We start from the raw sequence: 26,218 nt of genomic DNA, 5'->3' as shown, positions 1-26,218 counted from the left end.
TCCACTCCCAGGTATGTGGCTCTTGACTCTAGAGCCTAGGGCAATGCTGCTTAAACTGCCAGTCAGGAAGATAACTCTTGTACCAGAATGTAGAGTAGCTGCTGCTTAGTTCTTTATCTTGTGGATCAGCTAATTTACAGACCACAGCTTGAGTAGCACTGCCCTTCGGTACGGAAGTAGTAGCAAGAAATTTTATATCTTAAATAATGACTGTTTATAAATAATATAGCAAAAAATGGGAAATAACCCTTAGGTCCCATTTGGATCAATGAAGGTGGTATATCTACACAGTAGAATACTACACAGCAATGAAAATTAATGGACTCCAGTCACATCTATCTGCATGGAGGATATGAAACTGTAAAGTTGAGCAAAAGAAGTCATGGTAGAAAAACAACAGTGATTCCATTTATAGTTCAAAACCAATAAAGCCAATGTTTTAGGGCACGAAGAATAAAACTGTTAAATAGCAATGGACTGATGATTGGATGAGTCTGAACATGTGTATTCTAGTGGAGATGCAGCCACTGCCACCTGGGAAAGAGGTGTACAGGTTTCTAAGGTGTTCAGGCTGTTTTTCAAACCTGTTGTTGGCTGCAGCAATTGTAATGCACACATGTTTTATATATATTAAAAATGAGTTTTCCTCTTGGAGACATAGCAATGAGATCTGTGCCCAGGTAATCTAAATAGTAATTAAGTGAATTTGTTTGAAGGGTTATTCCCTGTGCTGCACTAAGGATGATAGAAACCTTGAAATTAATATGGTTATGTATTTCCTGTTGTTCATGTTGCATTACACTAGTTAACTGTAACGTTAACACATCTTAATTACCAAAAGGAATTTCAGTATTTTACTTGTGTGCAGGTGTACACACACTTAACCCAGAAAAAATTTAGTCTTCACATCAGATAGTTGAGACTTTTTTTGAGAGCCTAATCTTGTCAATTCCACATGCAAAAGTATATTGATGTGAAAATCCTGTATTTCCATTTTCTCATTAATATTTTAGAATTTATTATGCGATTTCATATTGGGCAATTTTTATATAAGCACTGTAAACTTAGCCTGTTGGGCTCATTTCCTTTAGGAGTTTTTTTTTCCCCCTTCCCTTTAGTGTATATCCTGTGTATTCTTGTTCTTGTCTGTCTTTTAAAATAGTTCTTCAGGAGTTATCTTGAGTGTTCTTCATATAGGGTTACTCAGTTTTTCTTCAAACCTTATTACCTGAAAAATGAGTTCAAGGGTGTTTGCAGCCATTACTGGCTTTCCTCTTACTGTCAGTTGAAGCAACCCCTCTCCTGATTAACCTAATACTCTCTGTAGGTTATTGTTATTATCTGTCACTTATTTTTGGTACAGTATGGCAAAAGTTTATGTGCTCTTACGATCATCGTACAGTTTATTGCAACTTCCTTTCAGTTCCAGTATGTAGTTTCCTGGAAGTACTTTTGTTTAGTGGTTCACACCTGCTCCAGACCTCACATGTATAGTGTCAAAGTCATCCTTTGGAAACCTCTTCTAATGCTCTTCTGGCCAGTTGTTTCTAAAGCTTTTCTATATGGTAAGTAATATTTTTCTGTCAGAGGTAGAAGGCAGAGGTGACGTTACCAGCATTGTTTCTATTTTTAAAGCTGTGAGCCAAATGCTAAGGCATAAAATGTTTATGTAAAAAAAAAAAAAAACATGAAGGTAGAAATGCCCTTAGGCTTCTTCAGAGTAATAGTAGTAGTGTAAATTTCAAAATATCTCAAGTTCTCATTTTTAATGAGTAGAAGTCCTTTTAGAAAAGTGGTTGATGTATTAAGGTTGGGTTTCCTGCTTAGATGTCTCTGGAACAGTACTCTCAACCTTTCAGCTCTCCCTGTTCTACTTCCAGGGAGGTCTTCACTTCAGAAATCCAAGACTCATATTCATCCAGCTTGGTGTCAAGTGGGCTGTTGCTGCCAGAATTATCTTGTGATTATTTGAAAGATGTATCAGTTTCTTCTGAAGTACAATCAACTGTAGAAGCCTTTGTAGCAGGTGTGTAACAAGGCAAGTGCCCAGCTGCTGCAGCCACTACTGTTGGAGCTACCCTGTTGATGAACATGAGGACTCAGCGGCCTCATGAAAGGCTCCAGGGAGCAGTTCTTTGGAGCCTTTTGTTCCTTTGGCAGCTCTTCATGAAAAATGTATTATCCAAAACACCAATATGGAGGTGTAAATAAGGAATGTTAAACTTTTGTTTCTTACCAGCTTTGATGTGCAAGAGGAAATTACTATAAATGTAGTATTGATTACAACATTTTATTAGTGTAAAATAAGTTGAGCTTTCTTTCATGATATATTAAGGTCTGTGTTTGTGAAAATAGCTAAAGGCTCTTGTGAGTAGAGAACACTTCCTAGTATCTATTGATAAAAGTAAACTTCAGAGCTTTTGTTAAAAATAAATTTACTCAAGTTTTAAAGCATTTTGAAGAGAATCAAAGATTTACATAGGGTGGGTTTTAAGTTTACTGTAAATAATTCAATGTTCAGCAGCACCAGACTATAGTATATAGTGGTCCATGATGTGTTGGAGCCAGTAAATCAGTCCTGTTTCTGATGTATGAGCCGTTAAAAAATGGTCAAGTATCTGTTGGGAATTATACCCAGGATCGGAGCATTGGGGGAAGTTTGGCGTTGCCTGGGTTTGAGTCGGCATTCTTAATGGAGAGATTCCTGGAAATTTCCTATGGTGTTTAAAAGTGAGATGGATTAAGTTGGCAGATCTGGAATACAGTATAAAACTCACCTCCAACACACACACACTCATTTTCATTCTGTCTCCCTAGAACATGCTGTGTGTCGTAGATTTTTGGTTTCACATGTTGTCACCAAGTAACTTTAAATGCCTCTTGAAAACATTTGAAGCAAATATTTCTTTACTTTAGTGTTGTAAGTAAAGCAGAAATGTAGAACATAAACTTTTCCTTTTGTGACAGTGGAGCCTTTAAAGTACTTTTGCTAACATGTTAAGAACATTTCGAGCAGACTACTGGAGGTATGATTATGAACTGCTTTTTAGGACTCCTTTAGTGAGATTGAGGTATTTTGGAATACTGAAGGTAGGAAGGACTCAATCAGGATCAGCCTACCCATGTCCACTTACTTAAGTCTTTTCAATTGTTAGAAATATTGAGCTTCCAAGTGACATTTCATTTGAACAAAAGGTTTGTTGGCTCGAGATGTGTTAGAAAACTTCTCTCCTGAAGATCTTTGTGTTTTGCAGATCGTTTTGAGGAATTACTTTTTCCCAGGCATAGCTTTTACTCTTAAACTGTAAGCTGAGCCTTAGGTTTACATTTGGGTCACTTTTGTATCAAGGTTTTCGGGCTGCTTTTAAGAACGTGAAAGATGGACCATCTTTTTCCAACACAATTCCAAGGAGTTCATTACTGTCACCACCACCCCTAAGTTTAAGAATTGTCCAGTCTTCGAGTTGTGAAGCCCTTGTCCATCTGTTTCTGGGTACCTACTCTGGGCTAAGAAGTATGGGAATCTCAAAACCTTCAGGGAGCATCTAAGATGATAAACTGAGATCAAGCTCAGGTATCTCCACGTTCAGCATCTTTTATGTATGGACTTTATTAGTATTGGTTTCAATCAACTGTTTTGTTGCAGTGCTCAGTATAATTAAGGAAATCAAATAATATTACATCTGATTTAGTGATGTTGATTGTGTTAGTCCCTTAATGTTTTTTGTCAAGTACTGCCAGTTGAGCAAATGAATTTTATTTTTGTCAGTTTTTTGGGTTTTTTTTAAGATTGGCCTTGAGCTACCATCTGTTGCCAGTTTTTTTTTCTTTCTCCCCTCCGGTAGTACATAGTTGTATATTCTAGTTGCAGGTTCTTCTGGTTCATCTATGTGGGATGCCACCTCAATATGGCTTGATGAGTGGTGCTAGATCTGTGCCCAGGATCCAAACCGGTGAAACCCTGGGCTCCTGAACTGGAGCGTGTGAACTTAACCACTCTGCCATGGGGCTGGCCCCCTCTGTCAGTCTTCTTGTGAGTCAGCTAGGGATTGGTAAACTAACCCTATGGTTACTTCTGAAGTGACCATTCCATTTCAGTGATGATAATATAGCCACTCCACAGGCATTGTTTCTTTCTTTTAGAGGAGGGCATGCTGTTGAGTATTTTTATTCATGTTGGTAGTATCGTTATTTGTCAGCTGTTTTAGTTTGGCCCTCAGTTAACATTTAAAATTATTTCACTACTGCAAAAGTCTAATCTATCATGACAGAAAGTAGATCAGTGGTTGCTTGAGGTGGAGTTGGGGATTTACTGTAAAAAGGACATAAGGGAATTTAACTATGGTAGTGGTGGTTATACAGGTCTATACATGTGTCAAAATGAGTGGACTTTACAGTCATTTGCCACTGAATGGTGGGGAGAAGTTCTGAGAAATTTGTCAGGGGATTGTGTCATTGTGTGAACGTAATAAGAGTGTACTAAAGGGGAACACAATTTGCCATCTCAAAATGTATCTCTTTAACATGAGGATTATCTTAGGCTGATTATTTTTAGGAAACAAACCTCAAAAGTTTTTTTTGTTACCTCCCCCTTAACTGCTTAAAAGAATTCAGATTAAGAAAACCTGTCTCAGGAAGTGAGCTATCACCTTAGCATAACATGAAGTAGATGGTAGACAGGGAGGAACCTAGAAAAGCCTGTTTGTTGCGCTCCCCTCTTTGTTCTTCTGTTTCTGTGTGGACAAACAGTTTTCCAAATGTTTGCTCCTTTTCCCTGTGAATTAGCTTCCTTCCATTTGAAGTCCCTGACTCTCCCCACCCCCAACATCTTTTGTCTTTAGCAAGGATGGTATTTAGGCTGAGGGCTTTGGCCGTTTTGGAATGTTACTCTGGTTTTCCTGGGTTTCTCCCATGTTATACAGGTTATTAAACTCTTGGTTTTTTCCTGTTAATCTGTCTCACGTCAATTTAGTTCTTAGACCAACTGGAAGAATTTGGAAAGGTAAAGGAAAATTTCCTCTCCTACAGTACTTAAACCTAGATGGTATAGGCTTATGGGACCACCGTTGTATATGCGGTCTTTCATTGACTGAAAAGTCATTATGCGGCACGTGACTGTATCATATGTAAACTGTTAATAAAGTGGATGAAAAAGGGAAAAATTTCGAGTTTGGGGTTTACGTGAATTAGACAAAAGATGCAGAAAGAACCGCAAGGTTGGAATGTAGAAAATAGTCATATGAAGAAAGGTTAAAAGGCATGATTTTTTTAACATGTGAATAAACTTGAGTTTATTAACAACTGATGGGAATTTGTAGTCTGAGAAATGGTTGGCTGATTATTGGGATTCGATAGAGCTCTGTCAAAGAGACTGAGAGTTGTGTTGGATTTCCAAAAAAGGAATCCTTTGTTTTATAGGAATGGGGTGCTGGGGGGACAGGTTTTTCCTTTTCGTGTTAAACGTAATTTGATCATCAGCATCTGTAGAGCTAGCCTAATTAGTTGTTCTGTGCCTCACTGTCTTCAGCTGTAAAATGGGAATAATACCACCATTGTGCTTTTAGGGATTAGAAGTTAATATTAGATAGATGAGGTACTTAGAGCAGTGCCCGGCACATTGCTATAAAAAAATGTTTGCTTTTGGATTTGAGCTAGTTTAGCAGCCAGTGAGAGTTGAACCTATAGATTATGTAGTTTGAAAATAGTTGGAAAAAATAGCCTTATCCGTATAACCTAACTACTCTATAGAAAGCTCTGAAGAATGTGGGCATTCAGCAGGTAAGACTGGATCGAATGGGCCTGATGTTTTATAAGTACAGAGGATCCATGATATTAGAGGAAAATTACCCTTGCTGTAAGCACTATAGCTGTAGGAAATTGAGATTTATTTTGTCCTGATTTAAAATCTAGAGTTTTTGCATTTGGTATCAGTTGCCTGTGGTGTTCCATAGTGGATAACCCAAGATTCCAAGTAAATACTGTGTACATAGTAGGATATACTTAGGAGTCTCATGAGCTGAAATACTAGGCTAAAAGTCTTGATTAAGTTTTTGGGGGTAGGTGATGAGGAAGATTGGCCCTTAGCTAACACCTGTTGCCAATCTCCCCATCCCCCCTGTTTTTTTTTTTGGCCCTGAGCTAACATCTGTGCCCATCTTCCTCTATTTTTTGTATGTGGATTGCTGCCACATCTTGGCTTGATGAGCAGTGTATGTCTGCACCCGGGATCCAAACCTAGGCCACTGAAGCGGAGTTTGACGAACTTAACCACTGTGCAACTGGGCTGCCCCCTTGATTAAATATTTTTTATCATTAATATAATAAATGAAAACTGTATTGCCAAAAAGATTTGTGATGCTAAACTTAACAGAAAGTTCCTACCGAACTTTCTTAGACTTACTTTTGCATTGATCTTTTTGAATGAGCCTTTATCTTTTCTATTTACCTTAACGTGTAGTTGAATATCCCCCTAAAATTAATGTTCCAGCTGGGGTTATATTGCTTGAAATAAATATATATCCTCAGGCCTAAAATGTCTACTTGAGTTTACTGCATAAGTATTAGGTCTCATGCAGATATGCCTAAGTTAACTCTTCTGGTAAAATAAAAATATCCTCAACATTTCAGTTTCTACCATTGCATGAAAGAGATTTGAGCTGAGCTGAATGTAGTTGACTTCTTGGAAATGAAGCCGGTAATGTTTTAAAAGTAAACTAAGTATTGTTTGTATTTCATGATATTTGACTAATATTGCAGCTTATTGATGAGTTTGTTTTGGTGCAACCAAAAAGCTGATACGTTGGGAACCATTGAAATGGAGTATACTTTTTGGGAGAGGGCCATCACCCCAGATGAACTCTAGCATAGAGCAGGGGGAGGGAGAAGGGAAAGGGGGAAATCAAGGACGCAGAGAAGGCTGTGCAGGTTTTAAAATAGGTTGCCAAGAGCTGGTCTTTGCTTGTCATTAATGTGACAGCCAGAAATCAGTACCAGACAATGAGTAGTATCCTGTCTGGAGGACTTTTTTTGTCTGTGTTAAAAGAAATCCTTGCCTGAAGTAACCTAAGGACCAATGAATTCAGCAAAGAAGATAACCTTTAAGTCAGTATGTGCTGCCCCAGAGGAGAGTGGGTAAAATGAGTAGAGGAAAGGTTTATTTCGTTGATTAGGGAGAGGTTGTATTTAGTCTGATGCCTTTTTAAAAATCAGAATTCTTAGTAAATGGTTTAGGGTGTATAGGTACCTAGCTTATACCTAGTTCCAAATTATGATGGCATTTTTGTGTTTCTAGCAATGGGCAACTTAATTTTACCTCTCTTCTGAGCCAACACTTAAACAAGTGTTTTTGTTCATTTGCTATATATACATATGTATTTTTTTACAACATCTTTTTAAGGAAGTAGTCAAGATAGTCAACTGAAGTTGACCTAGGATCGAACAGGAATTAAATGACATAGCCAGGACCAGGTCTTCTGATTTCTAGTCGGATAACGTTTTCACAAAATCAACTCACCTCATAGGAGACTTGCATTGCTAACTTAATGTAACTAGTACCATTTTAGCTTGAGGGTGAGACCTAAGCAGTCTGTATCAAAGCTACAGGTTGTCCCCTAAAGTCACCCTCCATCCCCACCCATTTCTATTACTTAGCTTTCACCTATTCTAGAATTTTATTTAGAAGATCTTTATCTGCAGTTACCTGGTAGACTGCTGTATTATGTGGCTGGCAATGTGTTGAAAGTCAGACTACTATTTTAATTTCCTGGCTGCAGAAAATTATTTCATTAGCTTTCTTAATTGCAATGAGTAAAACTGTATATGTTATGGAAGAAGCACAAAACAAGATGAATAATACCGACTGGGTCTGCAACTCTGTACATAAGGTGACCATATTGACTTGTAGTAAATTATGCACATACGTCGGTTACCTTCTCAAGAAATTGTCCTATTGAGCTTGTTTTATAAATGTATAAAATATACATTTATTCACTTTAAAATGGGCACTGAAGGATATTAGTGATCCAGTGTTTCTGAAAGTGTGTTAGATTCCTCACTAAATTAGGCACTTAGCACACTTTCATTGACAACTCATACATTATCAGTTGAAATAATAATACAGCCTTTAAAATAACTTCTATTTGACAGTTTGTTGCATATTCTAAGGACCCAGACATAAGGCTTGGTGGCCCGTCTCTTGTTTTTCCTGGTTTATGACTTTCGGCTTTGTGGAATACGGCTGAGATGAAAGGATTTATTGACGATGCAAACTACTCCGTTGGCCTGTTGGATGAAGGAACAAACCTTGGAAATGTTATTGATAACTATGTTTGTGAACATACCCTGGTAAGTGTGCCATGTCACATTTCTCAAATACAGTACTTATAAATTTCTGAATTCTAAAACATCAGTGCTTTGTTTATCTTCAAGATGTTAATCTGATAAAAACACTTTGTTCAGATGTTTACTTTTCAGGTTAACTCGACAAGCCCCATTTCTCTTGTATAGTGATGACATTTTCTTTCTAGCCCACATTTAAAACAAACAAACAGAAACTTCCTGATAGCCCTTTCTCTGCTGTACCTTGTAGCTACCTGGTTCTTGTATATTCTGTTTTCTTGATACGTTACCAGCTATCCTCCTTTCAGCACATGGCTGCTTACTCATTTTTCTCACCTATACGTTTTGATGGAATTTCATCTGTATTTCAAATAATCTGTGTATGTCGACTAAGAATTTGTTAATTTATACTGAATGCTTTACTGTCCACCGACAAGTATCAACTCATATAGAATCATATTCACTGTTAGTTTAAGATCATGTATTTTTGTTTTGTACTTAGTGATAAAATTATTTTTGTTTATTGCCTCACTGACAGAATTTGTTTCTTTTTTGGAGCTAATTTCCCATATTCCCCAGATTTATTGAAGAATTATTTTCATGTTACTGATGTTCAGTAACAAGATACCAGAAAAACTTCTTTTCTCTTGATCTTTACAGGTGTCTCTCCTCACCCCAGCAAAATCCGTTTATTTCCGTCGTCTTCTGCCATCAAAATTCTTGGGGGAGGAAAAAGTAATACTTATCATACTATTCAGTCTATTTTACAGCCAAGCCATTCTAGACTCGACTCATGTCACTAGGAACTCCTACTGAAAGTATGGTGACCTTTCTCTTAGTCACTTTCGCAGCACTCTTCCTGGGTCAGATATGATCTTTGAAATATTCCTTTCATCCATTTTTCACCCACAATCTAACTTATCCCAAGTTTAGTAACATTTAGTGAGGGTTAGCCCTCAATCCTGTTCTTTCCTAGCAGTCTTGTCTAATTGTATGGCTCAAGGGTGATTACAACTTGAATACCTTTTTTATCTTTTAATCCCGGTTCTCTTGCTGGTACCCATAATTGCCTTACTTTTTTTCACTTTAAAGATAAAATTTCTCCAGAACATTAGGGGTGGCATGTCTTGTAAGGATGGAATAACTTCAGTACAATGTCTTATATCTATCACACATAACCTATAATTTCCAATCATGTCTGTTTCCTGGTCAGTATGTTCCAACAATGTACATTTTCTTTTCTTTTCTTTTTTTTAGTTTAAGATTGGCACCTGAGCAAACAACTGTTGCCCGTGTTTTTTTTTTCTGCTTTTCTCCCCAAATCCCCCCAGTACATAGTTGTATATTTTTAAATTCTGGGTCCTTGTAGTTGTGGCGTGTGGGACACCGCCTCAGCATGGCCTGACTAGCGGTGCCATGTCCACGCCTGGGATCTGAACCAGTGAAACCCTGGGCCACCAAAGCAGAGCACGCAAACTTGGGCCAGTCCCAATAATGTGCATTTTCAAATAATGTGGACTAAAGAGTAGAAAACAATAGTAGTGTCTTCATGGCTTTTCAAACAATATTTGGATGCTGTATACTCTAAATAAGATTATTTGTCTGTCTTCTAACGTGGAGTAATTTATGGTCTGGCTGACATGTCATCGCTCTACCCCTAGAGTAGCCACAACTTTAAAATGATTGCAGATCTTTCCCAGATCTCTAATCAAAATTAGTTTTCTGACCTTGGAAGGCAGCATAACCTTACTAGGGTTTATCTACTAGGCTTCTGTATTTTTTATTTTGATTTTGCCATCTCTGCACACAAACCACCAACTTTGTCTCATTAAAAATGGGTTGCCGGGGCTGGCCTGGTGGCACAGTGGTTAAGTGCGCACGTTCCACTTCGGTGGCCCGGGGTTCACCAGTTCAGATCCCAGGTGCAGACATGGTACCGCTTGGCAAGCCATGCTGTGGTAGGCATCCCACATATAAAGTAGAGGAGGATGGGCATGGATGTTAGCTCAGGGCCAGTCTTCCTCAGCAAAAAGAGGAGGATTGGCAGCAGAAGCTCAGGGCTAATCTTCCTCAAAAAAAAAAAAAAACTTGCCAGTGTAGTTGCTTTCTTGTTTTATCATCTTGTCTTGAGGTCTAATTTATAATGAAGATATGCAACTTGTTTTGTTCAGCATTCCTAATTCTACTCACTATGTTAGAAAATTAGATCCTGGACTGCCAGAGTAGGCCTGTTTTAAATAGTGGGGGAAAGCATGGAGGAAATAAGTGGTCTTCTTCCTCTCAACTGCCAAAAAAGTAAAACTCAGGCAGTTCTGAGATAGAAAGTCATTGTAATTGATGTTATTTAAAAAAAAAATCAAAGTAGAGGATATTTTACATGCCAGCGCAATACAGCAAAAAGTCATATTTAAAAAGAAAGAACAAATGTGTTTAGATTCTTCTTTGTTGTTTGCTCAGTCTAGCTTAGTTACCTTAAGAAGCCTTAAATGTAGAAGTGTATATAAATGTATATCTTGGCTCATTTGTGGAGGAAAAGGGAGTTGTTTTCTACTTATGATACTCTTTTCAATAGCTGATGTTTCTCTCTTTCATAACCGTAATAGACAGGGAAAAATGCATTTTTTGTGGGAGATCTTGGAAAGATTGTGAAGAAACACAGTCAGTGGCAGAATATAGTGGCTCAGATAAAGCCATTCTACACGGTAAAGTGCAACTCCGCTCCAGCTGTACTTGAGATTTTGGCAGCTCTTGGAACTGGATTTGCTTGTTCCACTAAAGTAAGTATTTTTCATTATTTTGTCACTAAACTGCAACATTTTAAAATTCATTTTAACTTTTGATTATCTACAGCAGTAGGCAAAAAAAATTGCCAGGAAGTTTGGGTTTTGGATGGGTTTTTAAATTCCTGTTTAAATTTGCAGTCTAATATTGGAAATTTATGAATTTTTCAAGTGTACCAGTGAAAGGAAAGTTTCTTAGGCTAGGGCTAGCTAGACCAAGTTACTTCTGATGACAGCAAAATAATAAACAGATTTCTCTAATGGTAATTATACATTTTTAAAGGTTTTTAACAGACTAGTGTAGTTAAGCATTGCCAGAAGATGAACTGTGACATTGTGTAATCCTAATTTAACATATAATTTGAATTTAACCAAAAAAAATGAAAGTATAAGGGTAGTAATTGAAAAGTAATAGAAATTTTGCCTTTTAGATGACACTGTTTAAAATCTATTTTTATAGAGTGAAATGGCTTTAGTGCAAGAATTGGGTGTATCTCCAGAAAACATCATTTACATAAGTCCTTGCAAACAAGTGTCTCAAATAAAGTATGCAGCAAAAGTTGGAGTGAATATCATGACATGTGACAATGAAGTTGAATTGAAGAAAATTGCACGTAATCACCCAAATGCCAAGTAAGTATAAAACTTAAGTACATGGGATTATCATCTTACTGCTTAGGGTCTGGGTTTGTCTTTAGCCTGGGAAAAAGGGGCATTTATGTAGAGCAGTGATGTGTCTTCTAATTATTTTAACTTAAGTTCCTATAGGAAAAATGCTAACAGCATTTTATTGGCTGCCTACTTCTAATCCTTCATGTGAAGTTGGGATGAGATAGGACTGTTGGGGATATGAATTTATAATCTTTGATTCAAGGAATAAAATTTGGTTAGTGGGCTAATCAAATTAGGGCCACAGGCATATTATAATTACATTAAGCCTACTGGCTATTTGTCATGTTGGAAACAGGATATGTTTTGGTCATCTTTTTTCCCTAGTTAGCTGAAGTTTTAATCTGCCCTTGGCGATAGTTCTAGAAACGCTCCTCCTTACTGACAGTGTCTTAGGAGCCTAGTCTGTAGATTTGAGGGTTTTCTTTTTTAAGGCCCACACTTGGAACAGAAAGTTTAATGTTTTTGTCACTTGCACCTGCGTGCATCCCAAGATTTTTTTTTAAAGTTTGCTTTTTTTTGTTTTTTTTAAGATTTTGATTTTTCCTTTTTCTCCCCAAAGCCCCGTGGTACATAGTTGTATATTCTTCATTGTGGGTCCTTCTAGTTGTGGCATGTCGGATGCTGCCTCGGCGTGGTTTGATGAGCAGTGCCATGTCCGCGCCCAGGATTCGAACCAACGAAACACTGGGCTACCTGCAGCGGAGCGCACGAACTTAACCACTCGGCCACGGGGCCAGCCCCTGAAGTTTACTTTTTAAAAGCAAAACATTTTAGGGCAGAATTAATGTCGTGAACTGGTATGTCAAGAGGACTTCGGAGTATACTAAAAGTATATTGTGTTAGTACTTTAGTACTTGTGCTTGTTTAGTACTAAACAAGTACTAAATTAGTACTTGTTTGCTTGCTTTTAATGAATTATTGTGTTCCTGAAAATATGTATCATAGCCATATTTTCCTTGTATATGTATAATTTTCTTAATGACTTTAATGGTATTCTTAGAAAGATATCCTGACAGGATTGATTACCCTGAAAACCTTTGTTTGGATAAAGGCATTCTTGGGGGAATTCTAAGGAACCACTTGTCTCTAAAAAATCTTCTATGACCTTCTGAAAACAAGCCCTGATTTGGAGTGTTTATTGTATTAAATTTTAAACTGAAGAGTACACTCTTGATAGAGCTGATTCTACCCATACATAGAATAATTTTGCTTTTATCAGATTTGCCCCCTCTGATCATCAGTCATTTATTGGGACTTCTTGGGGAAATGGTTTTACAAACAGCATTTGTATGTTTGCAGTTCTTAGTGGTTTATGATTACTTAAAGATCTCCTGACAAAGGTCTTGTTCGTTTGTGTTGGTTATTGTGGTTTGGAAGGAATCACCAAATAGATTTGAATCGGTAGTCTAAAAGGCTGCTATTTAGACAAAAAATAATGCAAAGCTTCCCAAGTTTTTCTGTTAGAAGTACGAAATTAATAGAAATTTTCAGAATAAGTGGTGGAATGTTATTTAGCTAGAACAATTTAGGAATTTGAAACATTTGAAGCCCTGATATTTTTTATTGAAAGACAATGATGGCATTGCTATTCAATTTAGTCTTTTAAGGTGGATTTATGGATTGATGGACTTCATTTGAAAGTAATGTCGTCTTTCGTTACAGAGCCCAACCGACTCTTGCTGCTACAACAGAGTCTTAACTTTCTGCATTTTCCAAATTCCCATCCTTGTAAGCTTCATGCTTTAGGCCCTAATTGCTAGTTTTTTCTCTATGCAGGATGGTTTTTCATTAGGTTCACTTGATTCATCCGTCGTTGGATTTGGGAGCACTGGCAACATAATCAACACACTTCCTACAATCTTCAGGCTTCACATGTGCTGATGATGATGTAAACCAACTCTGCCCCAATCATCTTCCCCTTCTCTTAGGGTCTTACTACATATTGCAACAGAAGATAATATTGGAGGTGAAGAGGGTAACATGAAGTTTGGCACGACCCTGAAGAACTGTAGGCATCTCTTGGAATGTGCTAAGGAACTTGATGTCCAAATTATTGGGGTTAAGTGAGTATCTGTTTTAAATTTCATTTTATGGTGATGGTCTTTTTTTTTTTCTGATTATCAATTTAAGATTTCATTTACATATACTCTTATTAGGTTCAATTTTCAATTTTTCTTCTTTGGGAAAAAGAACTAACTATGGTTTTATCCTTCTTCATACTATTTTGTACCTATACCTTCCCCCTCCACCAAAAAGGAGAGAAAATAGTAAATAATAATTATTGGTAGTAATTTAAGTTATCTCCCATTGAGTGGAGGGGATTTACTAGATTTCTAATGAAAACCAAAATGGCATTCAACTTCTGAGCTGTTATAGGTGCCGTTTCATTTTTTTTTTTTCCCATCCTAACGCTTTTTCATCTTCTACTTAATCTCTCAAGGCTACTTCAATAAATCAGTAGACTTTGTTTTACCCTCTTGATTTTATGTGTGAGGAAACAGAGACCTGGAAAATTAAATGATTTGATCATGGTCTCAGAGTTGTGATCTGAGTCAAATCTGGAGCACAAAAGCTGCAAATTTTGAGTGGCCAGTCCATTGCTGGTTTCACTACAGTGCAGGATCTTGCTTTTTAAATTGTTCATAAAGATGGATAAAGGATCACTGCTGTTAAATTTAATTCTTCCTTAGTTGACAATATTGACATATTTTTGAGAGTTTTTATATTTCAACTAAATTTTTAAGTTAACATACAGGAAAATTTTATGTGTATACTTCTATGAATTTTGAAAGATTTGTATAGCCACAGCTACAGTCAGGGTACAGAAAATGTAATATTTCGATAAAATTTAAGTATTCTATTCTGAAACTTTAAGTATCACTAATAAGTAAAAAAGCAACAAGTGTCAATGCTCCTCAGCTGAATTAATGTTCATCACAATAGACACGTTTTTATATTTGGTCAGATAAAATTGTACATTCAAATTAGAGATTTTATGACCCTTGCTACTTTACCTCATATATATATAAAAGCATGCCCCTATCTGATAGCTATGAAACATGACTGGTAACTCATTGTTAAAAATTGTTTATAAAAGGGGCTGGCCCCATGGCCGAGTGGTTAAGTTCCTGCGCTCCGCTGCAGACGGCCCAGTGTTTCGTTGGTTCGAATCCTGGGCACGGACATGGCACTGCTCATCAAACCACACTGAGGCAGCGTCCCACATGCCACAACTAGAAGGACCAACAATGAAGAATATACAACTATGTACCAGGGGGCTTTGGGGAGAAAAAGGAAAAAATAAAATCTTTAAAAAAAAAAAAAAAAAACTTGTTTATAAAATTAAGGGCTGGCCCAGTGGTGTTGTGGTTAAGTTTGTGCGCTCTCCTTTGGCAGCCCAGGGTTCACTGGTTTGCATGCTGGGTGTGGACCTACACACTGCTTGTTATCCAGCCATGCTGCGGCAGGCGTCCCACATATAAAATAGAGCAGGATAGGCACGGATGTTAGCTCAGGGCTAATCTTCCTCAAAAAAAGTAAATTATTAAAAAAATTGTTTATAAAATTAACAGTATTTTCCAAACATTGCCTTTTCTAAAAGGCTGATATTGTAACTGGGATAATGAGAGGCTAGTGTTTCTAATACTTTAAATACTTGGTAAGGTTAATGTGAATACTTATTGATGATGAATGAGAATTAAAAGGCATTGTGGGAAGAGCCTCTAAAGCTTGTTGCTTTAAATTTTATTACTCTGTTTGTTTCAGATTTCATGTTTCAAGTGCTTGCAAAGAATCTCAAGCATATGTACATGCTCTGTCTGATGCTCGATGTGTGTTTGACATGGCTGTAAGTTTTTTCCTTAAATTATTTTGATATTTTAAGCCAGGTTGTTATTTAAGACTAAGATTCATTGTTATTCTACCTCTGAAGTACTGCCATTATACTTAGTATTAACACACACCTCACTTTTTATAATATAAGCAGAGTTTTATACAGTTAGATTTTTTTAAGTGGCAGCAAATGAAAGAATGAAATAGTTTACTTGCATCTCTAAAGACAGTACAGACAGCATCAGGAAGACTGTATACGTAAAATTGAATTAATTTGCCTTTTGTTAGTAGGAACTAAAAAACTTAATTGTACTAACGGTTGTTAGAACAGATATTATTTACCTCCCTGGGAGGGGATTTTTGAAATGTCTTTATATCAATTACAGTTTGCAAAAAGCATTTAAAATATTTTTTTCATCTCTAGGGAGAATTTGGCTTCACAATGAACATGTTAGACATTGGAGGAGGCTTCACAGGAACTGAATTTCAATTGGAAGAGGTAAGCTTTGTTCAGTGGATGGACATACTGCAATAATCTCTCATTCTTTGCTCCCGAAATGGTTGATGTGTAGACTAGGGTTTTTACAACAACAGAAACTAAATCCCTGTAACATGTTTAAAATTTAATTCTAAGAAATGAATAGGCAATGAGAAGACCTAACTGACTTTGAAAAGTTTGATAAAATTCTTTGAACTTTATAGCATAACTTTTATCACAAAAAACCTTATATTTCAGTTGTGTTTCTGCTCTTATGGAGTACTGCATGGCACAGATGAATTCATCAGCTTAAGCTGTTTTATCCAGATGCACATTTTTTTAATTAGTGCCATTCTGCTAGTTACAAAATAAACTTTGATGATTTGAAAGCCTGCTAAATTGCTAAATAGCTAAGCTTCGTGATCTATAATTGGAACTACTTAATTTTCCTAGAAAACTTAAAAGCTATATTGGTCTCTTAGTACTGAGTTATCTAATCCAATATTGAAACCATAATGTGGGATTTTAAATCCATAGGTTAATCATGTTATCAGCCCTTTGTTGGATATCTACTTTCCTGAAGAATCTGGCATTAAGATAATTTCAGAACCTGGAAGCTACTATGTGTCTTCTGCATTTACACTTGCAGTTAATATCGTTGCAAAGAAAGTTGTTGAAAATGATAAATTATGCTCTGGAGGTAAGTTACGAAGTTTATGGTTTTGTTTCTGTTAGTAGATAATTCTAATTAGTTTGAAGATGAATTTATCAGCTATTATTGAAGTGCAAATATACTGTAGGACATTTTATGGATTATAAAGTTGTGGATGGTCTTTAGTCACCTTTAGGCAGCTTTGCTAAATGCCCTAGTCAAGGTCTCACTCTATGACTTTCTGAATCCAGCTCTCTTGGTGCTGATTTATATAGGCGTATCTTAGATAAACTACCCCCGAGTGATTCTCTTCCCTTGTTGAGAGCCAGTGTTTTATTGTGATGTCTCTGTCGTGTTCCTTTTAGTCAGGTGGGTCACAGGGAGAATCTGCGCTATACTTGCTTATATAACAAGGGCCAACAGTCCTTTTAATGCATCTTGAGTCACACCAACAAAAAGGCACTAGATGGTCTGTCTTGCCAACAAATAACACTTTAAAAATGTGTGGGAAGTACTGTTCTACATTAAGGAGACTTATTTCTTCCTATAGTCTTTTTCCTTAAATAAGCAAGAGTAACAAGAGTTTTTTTTTCTTCCAAGTTTAATTTCTTAAACTTGAAGAGCTGCAAGAAGAATCTAAGGAACCTCCATATACTCGTTACCCAGATTCACTCTTTTCATTTTGCCCCAATTGCTTAGTAGTCTATTTATGCATAGGCATATTTTTTTTAACCTTGTGAGAGCAGGTTGAGGTACTGTACCCTAAATTATATTTCCCTAAAACAAGGATGTAACAATGTTATAAAAGATGACTTGGTACAATACTGTCATCCACAGTTCATAAGAAAATTGTCGTTTTTCCCAGTATTGTGCTTTATAAAAGCTTTTTGTTTTTCCTTAGTTAGAATCCATTCCAGTGCTGCACATTTCATTTAATTGTCATGTCTCTTTTAAACTACAGAAAGTTCCTCAGTATTGCTTTGTATTTCTTTACTTTGACATTTTTGAAGAGTAGAGGTTTTGTAGAATGTGTTTCAGTTTGTGTTTGTCTGATACTGCCTCAGGTTATGCATTTTTGGCATGAAATGATATTCTATGCATCATATTAGGAGGCAGTCTGTTCTAATATTTTGATCACTTGGTTAACGTGGTGTCAGATAGCTTTCTCCATTATGAAGTGGAAAGATAATTTGAGACCATGTAAATAACCTCTCTTATCGTATTTTCACCCTGTTAGTTTTAGCATCTGTTAATGAATTTCTGACTCCATTATTCAGTCTGAAGAATGGCTTTCCCTTCCCTCTTATTTTTTATGTAAATTTAGACTCCTAGGTACTTATTCAGTAGGTTATATAAACTATTTTCATTATTTACTGTCCCAAATTTAGGTTCTTTTGACATGCCCACGTTATTACCTGGGCACTTCTTTACTTTCTGGTGCATCAAGATGTTCCAAGCTCATGTTATCCTTTTCCTTCCTTTCCTGGAATCAGGCATTGCAAGCAGCTCTAGTTCGTATTAATGGAGAGTGGTATTTTAAAAGCCAAAAAATGAGCATTGGGTTGTGCTCACTACTAATGTGTCATTGCCTCCAGGTTTTCTCACTGAATAGAACTAGGAAATGTGTATGTGTATAGATACACTCACATATCTATACATCAAAAGCCATGAGTGTGGTATACCACAGGGTGTGTTCTACCCATTCTCTTGCTGCTGAAAATTTGGTTTCCAGTTTTGGGCTATTATAAGTATAACTATTAGGAACCTTCTTATACAAGTCTTGTGGACTATTTTTAAATTTCTTTTGAGTAAATAACTAAGAACAGAATTGCTGGATCGTAGAGAGGTGTTTTCAAAGTGGCATTACCATTTTACCCTTCCACTGGCAATATATATGTGCAAGTTCTGGTTGCTCCGTACCTTCACTGATTTTTTTTGTATTGTCTTTTAAATTTTATCCACTCTGTAGGTGTGTGGTGGTGGTAACTCATTGTAGTTTTAATTTGCATTTATCTGGTGACAAATGATGTAGAACATGTTTTTTTTCTTATTTGAGGAAGATTTACCCTGAACTAACATCTATGCCCATCTTCCTCCATTTTATACATGGGACGCTTGCCACAGCATGGCTTGGTAAGTGGTGCACAGGTCCGCACCCCAGATCCAAACCGGTGAACCTAACCACTGCGCCACCAGGCTGGCCCCAGAACGCTTTTTTCATGTGGTCCTTGGTTATCTTTCTTTGTGAAGTATGTGTTCAGTTTTTTAGGCTAACAGATTTGTTTTAAGGGATGTCATATATCAGCGTTTTTTAAAGTTAAGTATTTTGAGAAATGTGAAAATTACAAGTCAGTTCTATAGATATTCAACCTATTTGATATGCCCTTTAGACATTTTACAATAAATTCATCTTCACTTTTCCTATTTCAGTAGAAAAAACCGGAAGTGATGAGCCAGCCTTCATGTATTACATGAACGATGGTGTTTATGGTTCTTTTGCAAGTAAACTGTCTGAGGACTTAAATACCTTTCCAGAGGTTCACAAGGCAAGTTTTATTACAAATAATGTCAAAACTGCTTATTTGGCATTTTATAAACTGAACTGTTTTTTTTTTGAGCCACATTAGCCTTGAGCCTAATATCCGTGCCCATCTTCCTCTACTTTATGTGTGGGGCGCCTGCCACAACATGGCTTGACAAGTGGTCTGTAGGTCTGCACCTGGGATCCCAACTTGTTGAACCCCAGGCTGCCAAAGCAGAACGTGCAAACTTAACTGCTGCACCACCAGGCCGGCCCATAAACTGAGCTGTTATTTTTAAGATCCATCCCAATTTTTTAATTTTTTATTTATGTTTTTTGGTGAGGAAGATTGGCACTGAGCTAACATCTGTGCTAGTCTTCTCTATTTTGTGTATGTGGGTTGCTGCCACAGCATAGCTTGATGAGAGGTGTGTGGGTCTGCACCCAGGCTCTGAAACCAAGAAACCTGGGCTGTCAAAGCACAGCATGCCATCTTAACCGCTATGCCACTGGACTGGCCCCAAGGTGCATCCCAAGTTTTGGAGACATATTTTAGGTTTGTGAATATTGCCCTTTTTTGAGGATTTCCATTCCTCTGGCTGAGTCCCTGTAGTCTGCTGTTGCCTTAGATGAAGAGCACCATTGCCCCTAGCTCTAGGCCTTTCTTCCATGGGCACGTTGGATCTGAGATACTGAAAAAGGCTCTTATCCACCCTCAAATTCAGTACCTGCATGAGTAAAAACTTAAGTTTAAAAAAACACCTTTCCTTTCCTACAGAAATACAAGGAAGATGAGCCTCTGTTTACAAGCAGCCTTTGGGGTCCATCCTGTGATGAGCTTGATCAAATTGTGGAAAACTGTCTTCTTCCTGAGCTGAATGTGGGAGATTGGCTTATCTTTGATAACATGGGAGCGGATTCTTTCCATGAACCATCTGCTTTTAATGATTTTCAGAGGCCAGCTGTTTATTACATGATGTCATTTAGTGATTGGTAAGGTGGTGTTGGTGTTTTTAAAGCAGACTGGGTATTTGAGGTGACATGAAATGTTTGCTAATTTTAATTCTGTGATGAATGCATCACTTAGAAGTAATAATAAAATGATCTTTTAAGCATTCCTAAAAAACTAGATTTCATAGTCCTGTTTCATTGTCCATTGGTTATTTTTGTTGTGTGGTCTTTTTGCTTAAATTTAGAATTATGCTTATTTTTTTCTTTTTATGTAGGTATGAGATGCAAGATGCTGGGATTACTTCAGACACAATGATGAAGAACTATTTCTTTGTGCCTTCTTGCATTCAGCTGAGCCAAGAAGACAGCTTTTCCACTGAAGCTTAAACAGGCATTAACGCTTCTTTAGATCTGAAGTTGCAGGTTAAGCTTGTCTGGTCTACATTCCAATGTGGAAAAAATTCGAACAATCTTATTCTGTTAATTCTCTTGGAAACAAAACTATTAGTAATAGCTATTTGGGACCAGACGAAATCAGCTTTTATCTATAATTTACTGGGTGAAATTGGGAGATTTAGATAATGTATCCAGATTTAAACTTACCAGTTTGTCCTATCCCCTTAAGCGTTTAAAATAAAATATGCAACAAAATGGATGACTTAGTGGAGATGGAAGCCCATTAATTGGGTTCCCCATTAAACCGTTTACATACAAGTACACAGTTTTTATACTAAGGATTCGTGTTAAAAAGTCTTGTAAAGTTAATGTCTTTCACCCAGATATATCAGATGTCAGTGAAAGACCAGTGTGACTTCCTTAGATACGTTTAGTGTATTTAGAATGTGTAAATTTGTGCTTTGAACTGTAGTTTAATAAATGTAAAATTGCATCATAGTATTTGTTGTATTTGACCTAATGTAACCCTTGTATGATTGCAATAAAATTTTGTGTAGATTTTACTGTTTTTTCAGGCTAAAACTTTGGGAAAGGGGCTAGCTAGCAAAGGTAGTTTTGAAATAGATGTGTATATGGACTGTTTGAAGGTTATTTTCCTTTATTGCTCATTTACGTTTAGTTTGGCTCAGTACATTTTTCAGTTATTTAATTAGTAATTTAAGTAAAATGTTTGGTAAATCATTGTGAAGTTCAGATTCATTATGGAGAGTTGATGTGCAGTAAGCATGATGTTTAACACCAAAAATGGTAATCCTGCATAAACCAATTGTAATCATTAGTAGATGTTTCTGTATAGATAGAATGCATAGAGTACCTTAGTAAATTTTTGAATCACAAATCTTTTGGCTGAAATGGAAGATTCTATTAAATACTTGGAATAAAATTGGAGAGAGGGAAATAAAATTGCAGAAAACTCTGCAGCACACTAAAACTTAAAGAAGGGCTACATCTGTATCCAGAAACCTGATGCTCTTTTGCACGGATGTTATTTAAATTCAGAGTTGTGAGGAGTTGAGGTGAAGCACACCTATTTTCAGTTTCTCAATTGCAATGATTTCAAACTTTAGGAGTTTGTTTTGTTTTAGCTACTAGTTTCTTGTTATTTCTCATTTGTTCAGCTTAGTAAATTACTTTTAATACTAAAATTTTATGGTGATTGAGGGAAGGGAGTTAGCATCACTCACCTGACAGTTGTTGCCAGGAATTTGCATTGTTCACTGCTAGTATATTAGTAATCCTAGATCTCAGAATCACAAGTAATAAAATAACAGGGGTCATTTTTCCTAACTTATTCTATGTTCAGATGTGGAATTTCTGTCTCCTAAGAGGAAATGTGACTTTACTTTGGTGCCAATGGACAGAAAATTCTACCTGTGCTACATAGGATGAGTTTGGAATGCACTTAAAAGCTGGTTTTTACACCTTGATTTCAAGGTGGAAAGAAATTGATCATGAATCTCTAATAAATTTCAATCTTAAACCAGTAGGTGCTTAATATTTTTTGATTTGATTAATGCCCATTTGAATTTCGTGGGTTCTACTTAAAAAAAAAATTTAGGACCCCTAAATCCATTGTCATCTAATTACCCTTGGACTTTTCCAAGGTATAATATGGGGTTTTATGCAAAATTTCAAGCTACCATGCAACTTTTTTTAACTGTAATAAGGAGGAGGAATCGTTCCCAACCTTCTTTATATGTTGTGCTTTGTGGTACAGAAATGCCAGACTTTTTAAAAGATAGTATGACTTTGAGTCCTTGGCTTGACTATACAACTTGGAGCTTCATGGCATGTCAATTTTGCCGTATTCATAGGAGAGCTATTCCATGTATAACAGCTCAGAGTTGCAAATACCACATGTGAATGATATGGTAACTTTAAGAAACGTCTGTATTGTATTTGAAGACTGTTTGCCATAAATCTGAAGTTTGAACTTAATGTATTTCAATTTGGTATGCTAAAAAAGTACTGAATTAATGTAATGATCTTTTTTTTTTTTACGATGTTATCTCAGTTCAGAATTTAACTGAAAATATAAAACCCAAATGATTTCTATATAGTAAATTGAACTGTAAAGGTAACGTGTGTGTGGTTCTGAATACACAGATAAAATGTTTTTATTCCTCCTTACGTTTTACCTTGGCTTCAATTGTGAAAGAGTTGAAATTTTACGTATCACCCTTGTGTATGTTAACTTTGAAGCATTCTTTCAGAATTTTGCTTTATTACAAAATAACATTGAATCTGGTAAAATGCTGGGTATTGCATATGGGACAATGAAGGTTTTGATGAAGTTCAATACTATATATATGAACACTGAGATATTTTTAGGACCACATTTTCTAGATACATTAATTCGCCAGCCCCCTAACAACTTTAAACTTAGACCAGATGAAATCTATATAAATTAAGCTACATATTCCAAGTAAACATGGGTACTGATACCATTCACTACAGATATTGGGTTAAAAAAGCCACATTGTTCAATCTCTGTTTTTGTCCCTTGTCTCAGGGAGTTACTCTCTATTTCCTCACTGTAGTTATTAGCAGCTTGACCAACAATGTAGTAAAGAATTAATTGGCTTCAAAGTACGAAATCAGGAAAAAAGTTACCTAGTAGTCTTCCACATTCAAGTTGTGAAAAATCCTACAAATTCTCTAATTCCTGTCGCATGCATGCTGAAGGCAGAATAGAAGTATGGTGTGAGTATTTTGCAGATGCAGCCTTTTCTAATGGGAATAAACCTGGCCTAGAAGCTAGACATAGAAACTAGTTCTGGTCTAGACTGGCATTTGCTGGAGGCTGATCTCTACCTACTTAAAGTGATGAGCTACCGGCTTTAAGGTGGCCACATTTTGAGAGCAAAAGTAAGTTACTTCTGTGATTTCTGGAGCTTTTTCCTTCTCTTGGGACTGGAATCAGATTTGAGCCAGAGATGGTTTGCATTGGGTTTTTTACCCCCAGCTCTTTCTGTTGCTATTTCGGAGGAGGGGAAAGTATAGAAATAGGAAAAGGGTTTAAGTTTGTAGAAATTCTAGTATTGTGCAGCCATCTACTTGGGCAAGTTAAAGCTAACCTGACAAGTTTTCTAAAAAGTAGCAGTTCCTACTCTTAAATGTACTGAAGAATTTTGTTTTTCCTTAATACAGATTGTGGGTGCCACATGTGTCATCTTAATCATAGTACATATCTTCACCCAGAAAGGAGTATAGATAGGGGAACACAAAACCACCCCAGGCTCAAGGCACTCTGACTTGAGTATTACACAGTTGAAAGATTTGGGTTTTATCTGTTGGAAACTGGGACTGGGCAAACTTTTTTAATGGCAGTGAAAAGAAGGCTCGTTCTACCCAACTGCTCCTTTTGAGTGTTGTGTTATTCCTGAATTCTTTGACCTATAGTATGGACTTCAGCTGGTCTTTCAAGCTCTGATTCTACCGTAATGCTGTTTATGCTTGTCAAAACCCTTTGCAGTTGATGGCCTAGTGAGAAGATTAGCACTGGATCAATTATGGGAAATTGAGAAGTTAGGAATCTGCAGTTGACTAATCAATGAATGGTTGTGCATTGGTGTTGAAAAAAGGGGTTGCGTAAGAGTGCAGAAAGATCTTATGGTAAACTCCTAGGGGGATAAGTCCCAAATTCCAGTTAAAGCTTTTCCTAAATAATGGTGCCAGACTTCATCTGGAGTGTGCCTGTGCACACCACCTTGTCACCACTCAATGTTAGCCAGGAGTATGCAGAGGAAGGAGACACTTGGCTAAAATTTAGGAATTTTAATTCTCTGGATTTCCTTGATTAACCCATATATTTTCTGTTTGTCAAATTGAGATTTTCTCAGCTCCATATTGCAAGTCTTCTACTTTCTATTTCTGCAAGTTTTACTTTCCAAGCTAAGGGTACAATTTCTTTTGTCTCTGAAAATGGTTTTTTTGGAAGTTCCCACTTCCGCATTCTCTCCCCAATTCTAGATAGCCTGTTTTCTCTAAGTTGTCGTCTCCTGTTTTTGAATTAGTCTGTATATTTCATGATTAGAGGCATTCCGCAGATACCTAGTAACTTTGTGTCTGAGCGGAGGACAAAAGACCTAAGCTCTTGTGTGTGTGAGTGCAGTTTATCAACTGAAACAACGTGATCTGTTGTGGTGGGTTCATTGGGGAACCTCTGAATGTTGTTATTTTGAAGTCTCCTGATTCTTAGTGAATGCTCTTCATGTCTCCTGCCTGAGGGGTGATGGGCCATCTGCCAGCATTCTGGAAGCCAAGTCAGTCGGTGGGCTCCTGTATTCAGTGTACAGTAGAGCACCCCTGCCCTCAGTGGTGCCGAGTGTCAACCATTCCAGAGGCCCATTTACCCTCTCCAGAGAACAAATCTCCAGTCTTGTGGAATGAGAGAGGGCTCTCACCCAGCTGTTTGGCATATGAAAAAGGATCTGGGGTTTGAATTTAGACTTGCAGACAGTATTTATTTTGCCCCTACCTCCAGAGGTTGTGACTGCTGCCAATTCCCGCACCTTTTAGAATTTGAGTTTTTTGTTTTCCCCACTAATTGGAATTCCATTCCCTCAGCTGCTAAGTAATTTACTAACCTGCCTACTTTCCAGCTTCTGCTTTTTCATGTTCTCTTCTAATTCTCTCCATCCTTGTTTTTCCCTTTATAAATGTCCTTTTAGTTCAGGGAGCAACAAGAATAGATGCATTTGCAGTCCACCATTGTTAATGTGCCTCTCAGTATATATCACATGCATAAACATAGGTGTAAAATTAACAGGCCTTTTAGATTTGGAGAAGCCATTTGAACTATTCTGATCTGCTTCATGGGACTAAATTTGAGAGGTATTTTCAAGGTATTCTGGTATCTAAAATACAAAAAGGTAAAGGTCCTGTACAAGGCTACAAGAATAGCTCATGAGAGCATTTTAACGTTTGACTTGAATCCACTCTTTAAAGTTTTATACTTTTGTGGATTGTTGGTACACCTATGCCAGCAATCGTTTACCATAGTGACATACAGGAATTGGATGTTAATTTCTGCATTTATCTAAAATTGTTCTTTTTAAGCTTATTGGGATGCTTTTAAGTTGTAACTTATGCAATACTTAGTCACACATACTCTTAGCTTTTGTTGCTAGAAACCAGTCTTAATGCATCTAAGGCAATTTCCTTATATGTTTTACTGCTCAGTAATGCCCCTCTGCTTTACTTGTCTATGACTTAAACCTACCCTCTTAAAATATTCTCCTTTACTGTTAAATTCGCAACAGAAATAAAGGAACTGAGAGCATTTTCAAAGTTTGGTTTCCTCCTTTTCTAGTTCTCCAAGACTGTAAACACCACACTTACAGAGCTTGCTGTGAGAGGGAGGAGAACTTCGGTGCTTCTCAAAAGAAAGGCGTCACTTAAAAATATTTGTTAAAAATGGATTCAGCTATTCTTACCTGCATGTTGCCCCAATAAGCACTACTGGAGTTAGAGTATTTTAGACTGATGAAAAGGTCAGGGAAGGTCATGAGTGTAGAGCTGAACATGTGAGAAGTTCA

General features: G+C 36.9%; 1 protein-coding gene across 12 annotated transcripts in view; it reads left to right on the top strand.

The window, feature by feature from the left end:
- The window catches only part of AZIN1 (antizyme inhibitor 1), a 37,784-nt gene extending 11,814 nt beyond the window's left edge, over positions 1-25,970 (top strand). The window contains exons 3-13 of one of the 12 annotated variants that reach the window (XM_070630723.1): positions 1,881-2,026; positions 8,164-8,343; positions 10,941-11,114; positions 11,578-11,750; positions 13,718-13,852; positions 15,555-15,636; positions 16,045-16,119; positions 16,636-16,798; positions 19,181-19,296; positions 20,050-20,264; positions 20,498-25,970. In XM_070630723.1, coding sequence (XP_070486824.1) covers positions 8,242-8,343; positions 10,941-11,114; positions 11,578-11,750; positions 13,718-13,852; positions 15,555-15,636; positions 16,045-16,119; positions 16,636-16,798; positions 19,181-19,296; positions 20,050-20,264; positions 20,498-20,609 — 1,347 coding nt within the window. In that variant the 5' untranslated portion in view covers positions 1,881-2,026; positions 8,164-8,241 and the 3' untranslated portion in view covers positions 20,610-25,970. Of the gene's footprint in view, positions 1-1,880; positions 2,027-8,145; positions 8,344-8,997; positions 11,115-11,577; positions 11,751-13,565; positions 13,853-15,554; positions 15,637-16,044; positions 16,120-16,635; positions 16,799-19,180; positions 19,297-20,049; positions 20,265-20,497 lie in introns of all 12 variants that reach the window. The other 11 variants (XM_070630725.1, XM_008541030.2, XM_070630729.1 and 8 more) reach the window with 11 other exon arrangements.
- Positions 25,971-26,218: the final 248 nt, after the last annotated feature.

This window comes from Equus przewalskii, chromosome 8, assembly GCF_037783145.1.
Source record: "Equus przewalskii isolate Varuska chromosome 8, EquPr2, whole genome shotgun sequence".
Classification (NCBI taxonomy): domain Eukaryota; kingdom Metazoa; phylum Chordata; class Mammalia; order Perissodactyla; family Equidae; genus Equus; species Equus przewalskii.
The sequence above is the reverse complement of the archived record's forward strand: the minus strand, read 5'-3'. Positions and strand labels throughout refer to the sequence as shown.